Genomic DNA, 16,072 nt, shown 5'->3' with positions numbered 1-16,072 from the left:
GTGGTGGAGTATGGTTCTTGAATGCAGCAGAAAGATAGATCCTGATTTCTAATCTAATCTGTTAGTCTGTGTCTTTTTATTGGAGGAATAGAGGCCGTTAATATTGAAATCATTGTTGAAAGGTATTTATTAATTCTGTTATTTTGTTATAGTGGATTTTCCCAGTTTTGATGAACTGTTCTAGGATTATTTATTCCTTGTGTCCTCTTTGGTGTATTGACCCTTCATACTGAAGTTTTTCTTGTAGTGTGTTCTGTGGAGCTGGATTAGTATAGAGAAATTGTTAAAATGACTTTTTATCATGAAATGTTTTCTTTCTCTGTAGATGGTGATTGATATTTTTGCTGGGTATAGTAGTCTAGGATGACATCTGTCATCTTTCAGTTTTAGGACATTTGCCTAGACCCTTTTTTTTTTTCAGAGTTTCCTTTGGAAAGTCAGGTGTTATTCTAATAGGTCTGCCTTTATCAGTGACTTGGTCTATTTACCTTGCAGCTTTTAATAGCCTTTCTGTCTTCTGTATATTTAATGTTTGAATTATTATATCTCACAGAGAGTTTCTTTTCTTGTCCTATTTACTTCATGTTCTGCATGCTTATGCACCCTGATAAGCATCTCTTTCCTTATAGCAGCAATTTAGCTATGGTCCAGTAATAATATTTTCTATGCCTTTGACCTGGGTTTTTTCTTCTTCCTCTATATCTCCTATTCATATGAATTTTCTTTGCCATAGTATTTTACATTTTCTAGCTGTTTTGTGCCTGCATGCCTTTAGATTTAAGATTTTCTTTGACAGAGATATCCATTGCTTCTACCTTATCTTCAAGACCTGAAATTTTCTCTTCTGTTTCTTTTAATCTGTTGGTGAGGCTTTTTCTTTGAATTTGACTTTCCAAAATTTTCATTTTAAGTTTTGCTTTGGATTAGTTTTTCCTTAGTGATTCTATTTCTTTGTTAACTTTGTCTTTCATGTCTTGAATTGTCTTCCTTATTTAATCCTATTTGTAGTTGATTGTGTTAGCCCTATTAACCCCGTACTGGAACTAATTTTGAGCTTCTATAAAGATGTCCAGAGGACAGTTTCTCTCAGCCCATACTGTGATGATAAGCTGCTTGCTGATAATAGCTAGAAAGGATTTCTGTAGATTAGACAGAGAGTACATCACACACAAGTGAAATTTCCTATTTGTGCCAATCATAGGAGTCTTCTTGTTAGGCATTGAGGAAGTGCTCTGGCTCTGGTTAGATGGAAATGATTCCCAGGTCATGTACTTTCCTCAAGCTTTATGACAGAAAAAACAAGAGTCTACTATAAAGTATTTGAAAAATATCACTGAAACTGCACCTTTGAGTACTGAAGCCCTGAGCTAAAATTGCATAGTTTACTCATAATATCTGTACAATGTTCTAAATTTGGCTGGCTGTGTGACTGGCAGTCTTTTTGCTCAAGGAACTTTCAATTAAAAAAGAGAGCCCAATACCTACTAATTAAGGACCAAAGATCATAGTCACCAAGCACGATCCTAGTTCGTACTTTCTGGAATTGATAGCCACTGTAGTAGGTGGGGTTTGCTTCTCCCAACTGCTGCTCTGAAACAACCACTCAGAGACTTAATATTAACTATAAATGCTCATCAGATAGGTCTGGCCTACTGCTAATTCACTCTTACCACTCAAATGAACCATTTTTATTAGTCTGTGTGCTTCCCCAAGGCTCATTTACCTCATCTATGAACCTCCCATATTGCTTCCTCCGCACCTGGCACCTGACACCTAATTTTGCCTTTTCTCTTCCCAGTGTCCTTAGTTTGGTTCTCCTGCCTAACCTTGTATTGTCAGGCCATTGGCCAGTCATTTTCTTTATTAAACCACTCACAGTGACATATAATCACAAAGTGTAAAGGGATATTAAACAAACACCCTGCAAAAAGGAAGTTTTCTGACCAAGGCTGTGGATATAAACATGAATATTTTAAAGGAAAACTGACAGTAAGTTGAGTTTTGTAGCAAGCCTCTCTCTGTCCTTTCAGCCAGCTCTTTATCAGGACATGGAGAAATATTATTAATTATGATAGCTTAGGCTTGTTTCCAGCTAGTTCTTATAATTTATTTATTTATTTTTGAAGGTTCTACATTTTATTACTGGACAAACTACTCCCCCAACTTAAAATACGATCAAGTTTTCAGGTTAAAATATTGACCTCCACCTGGTAGGATTGCTAGATGACCCACAATTCAGTATAAACTGTCTTGCCATTGTGTGAATCCTTACAGACCCAGCTTTGTTCTCCTCCGGTGTCTTCTCTTGGAGTTGTACCTTATTTTGTTACCAGTTTTCATCTGAATACACTGAGGAATAGGACAATTTTGCTTTTGTTGTTGGCCAGGAATCGCTTGATTCTGAAAGTCTTGTGAGAAGACAAGGTGAGAACCAAGTCAGGAGTCTACCGAACGATGGAGGAGGAAAGTAGAAGAGCTAGTTCTTATAATTTATATTAAGCTACTTCTCTTAATTACCTGCTGCCACATGGCTCATGGCTGCTGGTACCTCATCTCCTACATGTCATTCCTTCTCTGTGTCTCCATGCGAGTCTGTTCTTCTTTGCAGTGTCCTCTGTGCCCTGAAAATTCTGACCAGACCTCTCACCCTATTCTACCATTAAACCATGAGTAAAAATAAACCCGTTCTCTCTTCAGTCACTTAGGTCAGGTATATTTTCCCATCAGTGACAGAAGTAAACAATACTCCAGCAAGGCCTCTCTGGACACCCTGGTTAATTTCTTATTACCTTTATCATAGGGCTTCCTCATTTTGCTCTCTAGGTTTTCTGTGACATTTCATTTTAGAATTGGAGCTGAGATTCCTTACTGTAACAGATAGTATTCCTCACTCTTAAAACCCCACATTTGGGGATTCTTTGTCAAACAATGAAACTCTACAATACAGTCACATTTACTTAGTGAAAAGGGTCTGAAGATTTGTCCTGTCTTCAGCACACTAGTTTTGGAAAATGCACTCAAGGCTGAATTCAACTTTCTCCTGTGTATTATTAATGCCTTGGCTTTTCTGGGCAGGACACAGTCTGTTTTTTTTTTTTTTTTGTTGTTGTTTTTTGTTTGTTTTTTTTTTAAACATGATTTGTCCTTAAACATGACACTTGAAGCCTGTATGCCACAGTTTTATCTGCAGGTCACTAAATTTTTATTTTATACCAACTCTCAAATGTTTGAAAGATATTTCTGAGCAATCACTGCTTTATAGAAAAGGAATTTTTCATTTACGTTTTACATATAAAACATTTAGATTGACAATTAGCAAAGTTATAGATACAAAACATGAAACTTTAGTAAATATAAAAATGTATAAAGAATATAGGAAACCACCATTTCCAAGAATTAAGAGCTTGCTTTTTATAGATATAGTATTTGAACATGTCTTATATACATTTATTTTCTGGACTTGGATCTTATCTCTGTAAACAGTATCCTTGGCATCCAGGTTTTCAGAAGTATGGTTCTAGAGAGGTTTTCATAGTTGAATCAGGGTTGAATGGCCCTCCTTCTGGCATTGATGACCTTAAGGAAGAAAATGATGAGGTCAAATCCATTGTAATGCAGATGGTTCCACACTTCTCTCTATGTTCCTACTGACTAGTCACCATGAGTCACATCCCTTTTTCCACTCTGTCCTATCTCTTTAAATGCCTCTCTGTCCTTGGAGTCGTCTTTCTTCCCTTGCTTGGAACTATGGAATTAACTGGTCAGCCCTACAGGCTTGAGTTCAGGTGCAAGAGTGGGTGTGTCACAGAGCTACAGAGGAGAGGAAAGAGCTGCAGTCCCTGAGGTAAAGATTGAGGTGCAGAGTCTCACACAGCAGGCAGGTTGGGAGGAAGAAGACAAGGCTTTGCTGGTGCAGCTGCCATGGGGGCAGGTTTGGAACTTTGGCTGAGGGGCTGAGAAAGATGGTAGTGTAAGTGCATATCTGTGTGAATGAACAAGTGGTCCCTTATATTTTTTCCATTTACATTGTAATAGAAGCTTTAAAAAAACTGTAAAATGAATCCCACATGTGTGTATGTATGACAAAGATTGTGGATTTTGGCACATTGTGGTCTGATTTGCCAGGGCATCCTTGGGAACTTTCTGTTTCTATTCATCATGCTCTGCAACAGAAAGTATTTTAATGTCATAGGGGAAGACCCCAAGGTTCTTTGAGTTTTAGTCTCTGGTCCAGTACAAAAATCAGTGTTGTGTGATATTTTGTTTATGTTCTGACAAATAAAGCTTTCATGGAGATCAGAGGGTGGAGCTTGCCACTAGTTAAATGTAGAGGCCAGGCAGTGGTGGCACTTATCTTTAATCTCAGACCTTGGGTGGAGGAAGCAGGAAGATCATGAGTTCAAGGCCAACCTAGGTTACAGGAGGTCAAAGAAGTCTAAAAGAGAAACAGAGCCAGGTGGTGGTGGTGTATGCTTTTAGTTCCAGAACTAGGGAGTTGGAGACAGGAATATAAGGCTATTGAGACAGAATCTCTGCCCTTTTCACGCTGAGGATTCATAGAGACAGGATCTCCCCATTCCCTCAGAGATTTCATAGATGTAAGAAGTCTCAGGTGGCTGGCTGCTCTGCTTCTCTGATCTTTCAGCTTTTACCCTCCATATGTGACTCCAGGATTTTATTGTTAATACTAAAAAGATTCATGCTTCAAATCAAGGAATCATAATTTGAAATAAACATCCTAATTAACCCAAGTCTTGCCAAATTATCTCTCTGCTTTGAGAAATGAGATAGTTTTTATCATTTAGCTCAACATATAACAACTTTTGAGTCTTTCTGAATTTATTTTCTTTATATGATTTAAAAACTCTTACTTAAAAAATAATGGAAGGAAGTTGACTTATTAAATGGGCATAGCTTAATTTTCCTCCACTAGTTGGATTTTCTATGTAATGCCAACAATCATGTTTTACTAGAGTATTAAAATAATGATTAAAATAAAATTAAACATGATTCTTAGGAAGAATGGTATTTCCCAGAGCACACACCTGCATGTAACTGTGCGTTACAGACTTTAGCTGCCAAGTATCTCCTCTTGAGGTCAATTCAAAGCAGATGAGTTGAACTTTATTGCCTGGCTCACACTTGATACAGGTCAGTGGTCCACTGACCACCACTTCCATTTTTCCAGTATCATCTTCAATCCCATAGTAAATGAAGTCATTCCTCTCATTTTTCTGAGAAACAAGTTAACATTCATCTTTTAGGAAATATGTGAAAGCTTGCCATATCTATGAGAAATAAAGTGTTAGCACAAACCTGTCCCTGACAAGGCAAGTATGGCTCTTAGGTTCAGAATCATAGGTAAAAGGCCAGTGAGATGACTCAGTGGTAAGGGTGCTTGTTGGCAAGCCTGATTTCCTGGGCTCAATTCCCAGCACTCACGGTAGAAGCAGAGAACTCATTCATGGAGCTCCTTCTGACTTCCACACTACTTTCTCGGCTTTTGTGTTTCTCTCAACCCTCACAGGCAAAATAAAGAAATAACTGAAAAAAAAAATAGAATCACAGGAAGAGAAGAGGTTAAGATGTTTGGTGAACTAATCGTTTCTTGGCAATCACTGTGGAGCTTTTGTGTGCCTAGCCCATAAGGACTGAGCCATCACTGCAGCCCTTGGAAGCCTCTCTTAAGTTTTACCTACTTGAGGTCTTTATCTGCTGGGTGTCTTTAGAACAGATGAGTATCTTCCTAAGTACTAGTTGTAACATATCAGAATAGCTGAGACTTATTGAGAATCCCAAGTAAGGTGTCAAAATTGAAAACAAACAAACAAACAACAAAAAAAAAATAAAAATAAGTGACAAAACCCATTTAGCTACCACTGCATGTTTCTTAGGTACATCCAGGAGACCTGAGAAGAAAAGGCTACTTGTTGCTCTTTGTAAGTCTGAGAAAGACTATTATAAGTCTCTTTTCATTTCATTTATTTTATTTTTTATTGAAAATAAAGTTATTTTCATGCAACATATTCTGATCATACTTCATCTCCCCTACTTCCTCTTAAATAATTCTCACCTCCCTACCCTCCCAAATCCACACCTTTTTTCTCTCTCTTTTAAGAAAACAATCAAATAAAGATGAAAAACTAATAAGAATAAGACAAAATGAACAAACTAACAGAAATAAAGAAGAAATAGAATGAAAAACAAATAGATCGACATATAGACAGACAGGCACACAGAGACAAACACAGACACAGACACAGACACACACACACACACACACACACAATCACACCTGCTGAGTGCACATATCGATTCACTCTATTCCTTCCTAATCCCTCAAAATTTAAATTTCTGGTGTTTTAGTTTGTGTCCCATGTAGTTTACTTATTAGTTGTATAACCAAATGTAGCAGCATAATCAAAAACAGCATAGATAAAAGGAAAAAGCCATGACTGATTCATACACAATGGCTTATGAAATCATACATTGAACAAGCAAACATACTAATGAATTAGTACATCAGCACTTAAAGAAACATTCAAAAGTCACAGAATTCCTTAAATTTCCTCACTTTCATTGTGCCTAGTTATAAATTGTGAAATTAAACTAGATTGTTAAATGCCTTTTTCTCTCATTATTTAAAATATTATTCACTCAGTTAAAAGGTTTTGATAAAAAGTAAAGAATGTGATAATGAGAACACATTAAAGAAATAATCCTGGCTTGTTGGACATGGCTTCATTCTAGGGCAGAATTGTCTATTTGGTTTTTTATTCTGATCATTGCAAACTGTATCAAGACTATGAGTTTGACTCTTTATTCACAACTGAGTTGCCAATGAGATGGGTTAGGAAACTATCAAATAAAAAGAATCTAAAAAGAAAGTGTGCTATAAACTGAACACTGTCTGGGAATAGGATGCCTATAGATGGATTGTCATAGCCAGGAAAATGCCAAAGGTTATTGATGAATCTCCTTGTAAAGAATTCTCATGGTGGTATCTTGAAGAGAAGAATGGTAAGAGACTATCTCCAAAATGTGGAAGACTTACTCATCTCTTTCTGATATGAAAGGTGATTATTTCCTGTGTTAAGTAAGTTGAGCAACTTCCAGTGCCAAGTTAAAACTTAAAATATCGGAATGCAATGGCTTTCTACAAATAATGTAGTGGCTTACCTTAGTTACCTCAAACTCTCCATTCACATATGTCCCTTTTGTTTGAGAGAAAAGATCCTTAATTTTAGGAGTTCTATTGGCTCTTCTCCTCAGTGCACTTGAGATAACCATCGTTTGTTTAACATTCTGTTCAGACACACAGGAAGCTTTATGAATCTCCAGAAATCCACTGACACCAGTATAATCAGATATGGCAATGATCTTTTTTGGGATGAACTTGTTCTTTAGGGCTGTCTCAAAAACCTTCACTCTGAAGAATTCAGTCTCAGTAGCCACCGTGGCATGGAACATCCTTTTGTTATTGATCAAATCATAAGTAAATGGTTCTGTTGCTTTCAACACCATCACTTCTTTGGCAACTCGATGGTGACCTTGTACTTTAGAAGGTTCCTTTGGCAAGTTTCCATTATTTGGTGTCTACATAAAACATACACAGGATAAACATGCATAATTCAGACAAATCCTAAGGCACAATTCCACTGAGTAGATTGAAGAACATCTAAACAATGATTGCCATACTACAACCTAGATAAAGGAAGAAATGGAGATTTACTTAAATCACTACTTAGTGATTCCCCTTAATACTAATCATACCCTATAAATAAAGAGATTATTCTTGTAATTATGGGAAATGAACCCAAAACCTCCATGTTCTAGTCAAGTCTTCTTTGTAGGAACATTTTGAAGATTCCAATTACAAAACTTTGTCTAAACAGTCAGAGCTTTCTTGTAAAAGGGCTAGGTAGGCAGCCCCAGGAAGATGCCCTCATGTATTGTTATTCAAAAAGGGTTCAGGCTAGCAACTCTTCTTTTTCTATAATAGCAGACATAGAGCAGAATCCTGGGACCAGAAAAAGTCCTGAAGTCATTTTACTTTGATAACTTGCTGTTGTGATACTTTATTTGTGCTGAAATGCGATATTTTATTTGTATGTTAATAAAATTTGCCTTCAGATCAGAGGTCAGGGAGCCATAAAGAGAAGTCAGGTGGTGGTAGACCAAGCCCTAAATCTGATCACATGGCAGGCAGAGTCTCTATGTGGTCAAGGACACAGCCAAGCGTGGTGACACGAGCCTTTAATTTCAGTACCAACCATAGAGACCTGGAGGTCTATATAGAAAGGCAGTGATGAGGAAGTCATGTGGCTGGGCTTAGAGCCAATGAGAAGACAGAACAGAAAAGCAATAAAAACACGGGTTAGATGGGAAGAAGCTCTCTGGGGAAGCTATGGGCGTGAGGTGGTAAAATAAGGCTAGTCAAGTCTCTTAGCTAATTCTCTGAGCTCTTTGACTATTACCTCTGTGTGTCTTATTTAATAAGATTGTTTAGAAATTCATCTACATTTGGCGCCCAATGTAATGACTTTCAAAGATTATTTGGAGACATTCCCCATCTACAAACTATTGCTGGGGTAAAAAATGATGAACTGAGTAATTTGTTCAAAACCTTAAAAGATGACAAGGACTTAAATAGTCCAAGAGAATTATCACCTGAAGCTGAGAAAGAATTGGCCTTGGTAGAAAAGAAAGTACAAGAAGGACATGTGGTTCGGGTGGATCGAAAGCTCCACTGCATTTTGGTTATTTTACAGGAATTTTAATGCAGAGGGAAGATATTATATTGGAATGGATATTTCCACCCAATAAATAGAGTAAAAAATTAAAAACTTATGTTGAAAAGATCTCTGACTTGATTTTAAAAGGAGAAAGGCCATGACGAGGAAGTCATGTGGCTGGGTTTAGCGCAAATGAGAAGGCAGAACAGGAAAGCAATAAAAGCACAAGACACAGGAAGAAGCTCTCTGGGGAAGCAAAGGTGGTGAGGTGGTAAGAGAAGTCTAATCATGGCTCTTAGCTAGTTTGCTGATCTCTTTGGCTATTACCTCTGTATTTGGCTCTGTGTTTGTTATTTAATAGGATGGTTTAAAAATTTGTTTACAACTTGCCTCCTCAGTATCCCATTCAATTTCTGAACATCAGGAGAGGACTATGAAATGGAGGCAACCTTGTAGAGCTGAAAGAAGAAGTGTGTTGGCAGTCATGGCCAACCTGGGCACCAGCTCAGGGAGGCAGCTATAACTGGTAGCACTCTCTGAAATTTGACTTGGAAACATACAGACTTCATCCTGTGGGTGGTGGGGTTTAACTCCAATTGCTGATCAATGTGTTCTAACATCAGGAAGTACATCTCCAATATAACTGGAGCAGCAATTCACAATATGAAAGGAACACCTTGACAAAAAGTTCAAGGTGTAAAACTAATTAAGCAAATGTCTCACTATACTCCTTACAGAATAGGCATAATCAGGAACTTCATCAGTGTTCATACTCATGAACACTGAGTCAGACATTTTCTTAATAGAGTAGACCATACGAAGTATTTTAAAGTTGAGTGTAGGGAAGGATCAGTATCTAAACACAATAAAAAGGAGTGATTATTTAAATGAAAGATAATGTGTGCATATAGATTAATGAAGAAGCCTTCCATGTTTGGGCTAATCTCTGTCATTATATTGTGAGAACAGGAATTCCTTACCCTTGATGGACTGCTGCTTCTTGTTGCTGGAGGCCTCAGAGGAGCCTGGAGAGCACTGAATGCTGTTGCTGGGGACACTCGGGAATCCAGGAGATTTTTGGATGCTGTTGCTGAAGGCATCTGAGGAGCATGGACCCTCCTTGATACTTTTACTTTAGGACAGGGAACAGCCTGTCCAGTACCATAAGATACTCCTTGAGGCCCTTGAGTGGTGCACACACTTCTGGACTCTGTCCATGGAGGAGCATGAAGATCCTGGATTACGTTGGATGCTGCTCCTGGATGTGTTTGAGTGGTTTGGACTCTGCTTGTCCCTGTTGGTATAGAAACCTGAGGAGCTGGAAGACTGTTGGATGTTGTTGGTAGAAGTAACTGAGAAGTCTGAAGAGCACTGTATGCTGTTGCTGGGGACACTCGGGAATCCAGGAGATTTTTGGATGCTGTTGCTGAAGGCATCTGAGGAGCATGGACATTCCTTGATGCTTTTACTTTAGAACAGGGAACAGCCTGTCCAGTACCATATGATACTCCTGGAGGAACTTGAGTGGTGCACACACTTCTGGACTCTGTCCGTGGAGGAGCATGAAGATCCTGGATTACGTTGGATGCTGCTCCTGGATGTGTTTGAGTGGTTTGGACTCTGCTTGTCACTGTTGGTATAGAAACCTGAGGAGCTGGAAGACTGTTGGATGTTGCTTGTAGAAGTACCTGAGAAGCCTGGAGACTACTAGATGATGTTCCTGGAGATGCCAAAAAAGCCAGGGAATAAGCACTTCCTATTTCTAAGAGACCTGGGACCTTGGCATTCCTGTGTGCTTTTACTGTAGCAGAGTTAGGAGTCAGAATGCTACTGGATGTTGTTATTTGTGGCACCTGAGTGATGCAGACATTCCTGGACATTGCTTCTGGAAGAGCATGGAGAACTTGAACATTGCTGGATTGTTTTGTTGGAGGCTTCTTTATGACCTTCAATGGTGCTGAAGGTACTCCTGTGCTTTGGACACATCTGGATGTTATTACTTGAGGACTGTGAGGAAACTGTTTGCTATTGGCTGCTACTGCTGTAGGTAGGTGAATGTTCTGGGCACTGCTGGACACTGATACTGGAGCCATCTGAGGAGCACTGAAAGAGCTGGACACTGTTTCTGAAGGCATTTGAAGGATCCAGACATTACTACACGGTGTTGCTGAAGGTACATGAGGAGCCTGGATGCCACTGGACAGTGTTAGAGCCACTGGAGAGTTCAGATGGATATTGGAGTTTGATGCTAAAGACCCTGGAAAATTCTGGTAAGAGAGTGCTGCAGAGCCCAGAGGCATTTTTAAAGTGAAGCATGTTTCTAGAGGTGCCTGAGGAGCCTGGATACTGTGGGAAGCTGTGGCTGAAAGACCTTGAAGAGTCTGGAGTTCACTCACAGCTGAGGAGTTGTTGGTTGCTGACAATTCTAGAAGCTGGTGTTTTTTCTGGGAAACTTGTGTCTCTATGGTATTATGTTTTTTGCTGCTTGTGTTTTTCTGTTTTTAAAGGAAAATAGGACTGAGATATTTTTAATATTGCTTGATGGTTTTTGAATATGAGATGAAGTACATCTTTTCACTTTCTTTTTTGAAAGAGGACTTTTACCCTGTCAGCTTTTCCTGTGCTGAAAGAAGGATTTGAGAATGTACTTAGGTATTTTTAATACCTGTCTTCCATCCTCATTAATCGATACTACAACTTCTCTTAAAATTCAGGTGTTGAATTTTCATGGTCTGGGATGGAATACTAGCTCAAAGTATCTTAACAAAACTGGTCAACTATTACCTGGTCTGGTTTAACTTCTAATGTTATTCTGTGGGAAATGCAGCTTTTAGTAAAATTGGCTATTTCTGTACTTTTTTTCAAGTAGACTTTTCAGTCCATCAAATATTCAATCTTTGTGCCCACAGAGAGGCCCCCCAATACATTCAGGTGATGTGATTGAAACCGTGTGACAAGTACCCTAAGTAAATGGACCACATAGATAGATTTTGGTGGATGGGAATGTAGCTCAGTTGACAGTGTGCTGGAATAGCATGCCTGAAGCCCATCTAGACTCATTGAAACCTGTATTTAGGTCTTTAAAAATTACCATTGTAGTGGGTAGCCATTCCAGCTTTGGTCTGGAAGTTCCAAACCCCATTGAAGTTTTGGTAACTATCATGCCCACAAGGCGGGGCCAAGGGAGGGCCTGAAGACCTGAGATCAAGACGTGCTGAGCTCTCTTGCTGCTGGGAGCCCAGATGCTAGAGGTGGATGGAGGAGAGATCTCCAGAGAACATCGCCGGACTACTGCTGCGTCTTTCCCAGAACCCTCAACCTACCTATCCCTTCATTTGTAAGTTATGCCATTAAATAAATCTCCTTTTAACTACATGGAGTGGCCTTAATAATTTCACCAATATTCCATAACTCCAGTTAAATAAAACTTCTACATATGTAAGAAATACTTGTACATAGGCAACAGATCTAGTTAGGATCTCCATTACTCTTATATAATCTTAGAAGTATAAAATTTTAAAGATTATAAGTTTTGCTTTAAAACTTAAGGTAAGTTAGTATGCAAATACCTTCATATAACTGTAATGGCCATTTTTACTGGTTTCTTTTTATGTTTTTGACTGTTCAAGGTAAACGTCTTCTAAAATGCAACAATCGCTATGAAGCTGATGGCATCCAAGCCAAAATTATTACTAACAGTAGACTTTTTCCCAGGCTTGTATACATTTTGAATTATATTGCTATCATCATTTGCAAACATGGTTAATTAGATGTGCCTAAGGAGTTCCCATGCTAAATAATAGGGCTCTACCTGTTAAAAAGATTAAATGTTGGTCACATGGGATGTTCAATATAATTGTACCAAATAATAAAATAAGTAGATTTGTGTACATCAAAGTCAGGAGCTCAAAATATACCATTGATGAATGGATGATATGATATTAGATGAGAACTACTTTCAAGGTTATGGTCATTGTAATTATAGTAAGAAGGCATCAATATGGGAACAGGAATCTGTTCCCTGCTGTGGGATAATGCTTTTGTACACTGGTTTAATAAAACACTGATTGGCCAGTAGCCAGGCAGGAAGTATAGGTGGGATAAACAGACAAAGAGAATTCTGGGAAGAGGAAGGCTGAGTTAGGAGATACCAGCCTGCTGTCCAGGGAGCAGCATGTAATGGCACACAAGTAAATCCATGGAACATGTGCAACATATAGGTTAACAGAAATGGGCTGAGTTTAAGTGCAAGTGCTAGTCAGTAGTAAGCCTGAGCTAATGGCTGAGCAGTTTGAATTAATATAAGCCTCTGTGTATTTTCTTGGGTCTGAGCAACTGCAGACCAGGCAGGACACAGGAAAACTTCTGACTACAGTTCCCTTTGATGAGGAATAGCTGGGAGAGTTTAGTGAATGCCTGCGAGAGGTCTGAAGCTGACTCTCAACAAAAGTGACCATTACAGTTATACAGTATTTGGTCAGTGAATGAACAAGGATAAAGATTTCCAAGCAGGGAAACTGCATGTGTTAGAACACCTGCTGAGAAGATCACAGAATGGTGAAAGTAACCTTTTGTTGGGTTACCAGCAAAGGGAAGAGGGTTTAGAAGAAACTAGGCAATGGGGATTGAGACATTCCTGTGTTTATTCCTGTTTGTCTACCCTGTACTTTCTTCTGAACCCTAAACAGTAAGTTCATTGGCATTATTAGAAATCATTTCATAAATACTCACCTTTTTTGTACCATGGAGGCTTTGATACATGATGAGATAACTTAATGAGCTATTTAATAATATGAGGAAAATCTTTGTAGTATTTAATCAGTGAGAAGTTTCTCCAAAGTTGTAGTTTGCACAGAAATATGCTTTGGGAAGGGCCAAGCATTAGGAATTGGAAAGTGGTACCTTGTTTGAGGAACTGCTGGATGGTTTTGGTATAGGCTTCTGAGGAGTCTGAAGACAACCTTCATCTTTTTGTGTGTTGCTTCCTGAAGGTTCTGGAAGCTGAGTCTGCTCCTGGGTAAACTTCATTTTCTTACTACCTTCAGTTTTTATGGTTTCTTTTCTCATTTCCTGAAAGAACAATGTTTTTTCTTTCCTTATTGATTTCCCCATGTGTTGGAAATAGAACCCCAAGCTTTGTACATGATAAGGTGTGCTTTTCTATCTAGTTTTATTCCCAGTTCTTAGTAATGTCTTTAGAATTAAATAAATCACAATATTTTCAAGACCATAAAATTTTTTGTTTTATCACTGGATTCTAATTATATTGTGTTATTGTGCACACCTCATTCTTAACAGATGTATTGTACAGTGTGGGAGTATGAATAAGAGTGGTCCCCATAGACTCAGAGATTTGATACTTGGTTACTAGGCAATGGACTATTAGCAGGTGTGTCCTTGTTGGAGTAGGTGTGGTTTGTTGGAGGAAGTGTGTCACTGAGGGGTGGGCCTTGAGATTTCAGATGTTGAAGCCAGGCCCAGTGTCACTCTTTCTTACAGCTGCCTGTGGAGATGTAGAACTCTCAGTTACCTCTCCAGCACATTGTCTGCCTGTACACTGACATGCTTCCTACCATGACAATGATGGACTAATCCTCTGAATATAAGCAAGCCCCAACAAAGGTGGCTTTTAATAAGAGTTGCTGTGGTCATGACATCTCTCCAAAGCAATGGAAACCCTCAGACATATAGGATTGTCTCATAGAGGTGTAGAAAAATTATATTTATCTCACCCTATCCCTGTGGTGGCCAAAGAGTATGAGATGTAGAATTACAAAGTCTGTATTCAATTCAACCTTTATGAAAGCCACATCCCAAAGCAACTGCTATTTCAGTAATAGTCTTAAAAAGCCACATAGTGTTTTTTTTTTGTTTGTTTGTTTATTTGCATCCTTGGGAGTTATACTGCACGAGTTAGAGACATTGTATATATGACACTGGAGGAGTGACAGGTCCCTATGAATTTGTTGACTTAGAAGCCTGTTCTCAATAGAGCCGTGGGCTACATAGATAGAGTACTGAATCTTCCTAAAGAGCTAAGAAGGGGAGGAACCTGAGTGGAAACTTTTTGGTGGGAGACCAGCCACCTTACCTCTGAAGAGGGTTTACTCATGTCTAATTCATTATCGGTGGAAAGAGATCGGGAACTACTGGGTTCTTCTTGCTTTCTTTTTTTCACTGCAGTTTTGTTTTTTCCTTTCTTTTGCACTTTAATTGTAGGAATAAAGAAAACACAATAAATCCAGGGAAGTGGTTAAGATTCTAAAGCTCATTCAGAATTATTTATTTACTGTTTTTTAAATGGAATTGATAATTTATTCCACTTTCATTAATAATTGTATAGAAAAAATGATCATTTCTTGTTGTTTTTAACAAAAACCTCAGTCGTTCAAATTTACCAATAAAGACTCAGGAGCCAGATGTTGGGGCAATAGTTTCCTAGCTCACAAAGGCAGAGAAAGCAGCCAACTGACCTTTATATTCCCCTAGTGTACCATAATCCCCCTTTCCTTGTACCATCTCAACCCAAAACATCTGACACTCAATATCTTTCACTTCTACTGCCTGTGCTTCTGGCTAACCATCCTGCCAACTTCCTCATACTATCTATCTTTTTTCTTAATAATCCTATGTTCACTTCCTGTTAACTTGTTGCTTGCTCTGCCTCTGGACCTATGCTTGACTTGATTTAACACAATTTACAATATTCAAGCAGAAAGATATTGGAATAAAGCTGTGTGTTAGGGCTGAGCCACACTGGACCTACAAACAGTTTTTTTTCCCCCAGTAAATAACACAATCTCAGGGTGTACAGTGTGATCAAATATCCTGCAAAAATTTCAAGAACTATTTAGTCTCTGCTTGTTTCTGTGTGTTTACTTTCTTCTGCTGCAGAGGCCTTCCCTGACCAGAAGGCCACCAGTAGTACCAAGTCCCATACAGGCCTCAGGGGATTCTTTGCCCATTGCAGGTGTAGTAGGTTCAGCTTTTCCATTCTTCTTCTTCTTCTTAGACACTTCTGTTTTAATCACTACAACCCTGTCCTAGCCCTCTTATCCCACAGTCTGATTTACAAACATAAAACATTTATGATAATAACATTAGGTTACCTTCTAAGACAAGCATTCCAATTCATAGAAAAAGAATTGTGTTTTGATAGTTGATGTAACAAAGTAGTGAAATTGTGTTTGGACTTCTATACTGGGGACATATATCTTTCTGTATAACTCTGTGTATCACCAATCTGCAGTCTCCTTGACTGGGCCTCCTTATGCTGAATTCTCAGGTCAGAGTTGTGTACCAGTACACCCAGTGACTTTATAAAGAGAAACTTCTTC

At 38.6% G+C, this 16,072-nt stretch overlaps 1 protein-coding gene and 1 pseudogene across 2 annotated transcripts in view; both read right to left on the bottom strand.

Annotated features, from left to right (window-relative positions):
- Window positions 1-2,117: 2,117 nt before the first annotated feature.
- LOC114690611 lies at window positions 2,118-2,529 on the bottom strand (annotated as a pseudogene).
- Window positions 2,530-3,161: 632 nt separating this feature from the next.
- The window catches only part of LOC114690609 (putative GPI-anchored protein pfl2), a 77,641-nt gene continuing 64,730 nt past the window's right edge, over window positions 3,162-16,072 (bottom strand). The window contains exons 3-8 of one of the 2 annotated variants that reach the window (XM_037211207.1): window positions 14,827-14,942; window positions 13,638-13,805; window positions 9,716-11,230; window positions 7,180-7,596; window positions 5,046-5,234; window positions 3,162-3,576 (exon numbers count right to left, since the gene is read on the bottom strand). In XM_037211207.1, coding sequence (XP_037067102.1) covers window positions 3,541-3,576; window positions 5,046-5,234; window positions 7,180-7,596; window positions 9,716-11,230; window positions 13,638-13,805; window positions 14,827-14,942 — 2,441 coding nt within the window. In that variant the 3' untranslated portion in view covers window positions 3,162-3,540. The remainder of the gene's footprint in view (window positions 3,577-5,045; window positions 5,235-7,179; window positions 7,597-9,715; window positions 11,231-13,637; window positions 13,806-14,826; window positions 14,943-16,072) is intronic. The other variant, XM_037211206.1, reaches the window with a different exon arrangement.

This window comes from Peromyscus leucopus, chromosome 15 (assembly GCF_004664715.2).
Source record: "Peromyscus leucopus breed LL Stock chromosome 15, UCI_PerLeu_2.1, whole genome shotgun sequence".
In the NCBI taxonomy this organism is placed as follows: Eukaryota; Metazoa; Chordata; class Mammalia; order Rodentia; family Cricetidae; genus Peromyscus; species Peromyscus leucopus.
This window is presented reverse-complemented; position numbering and strand designations above follow the sequence as displayed.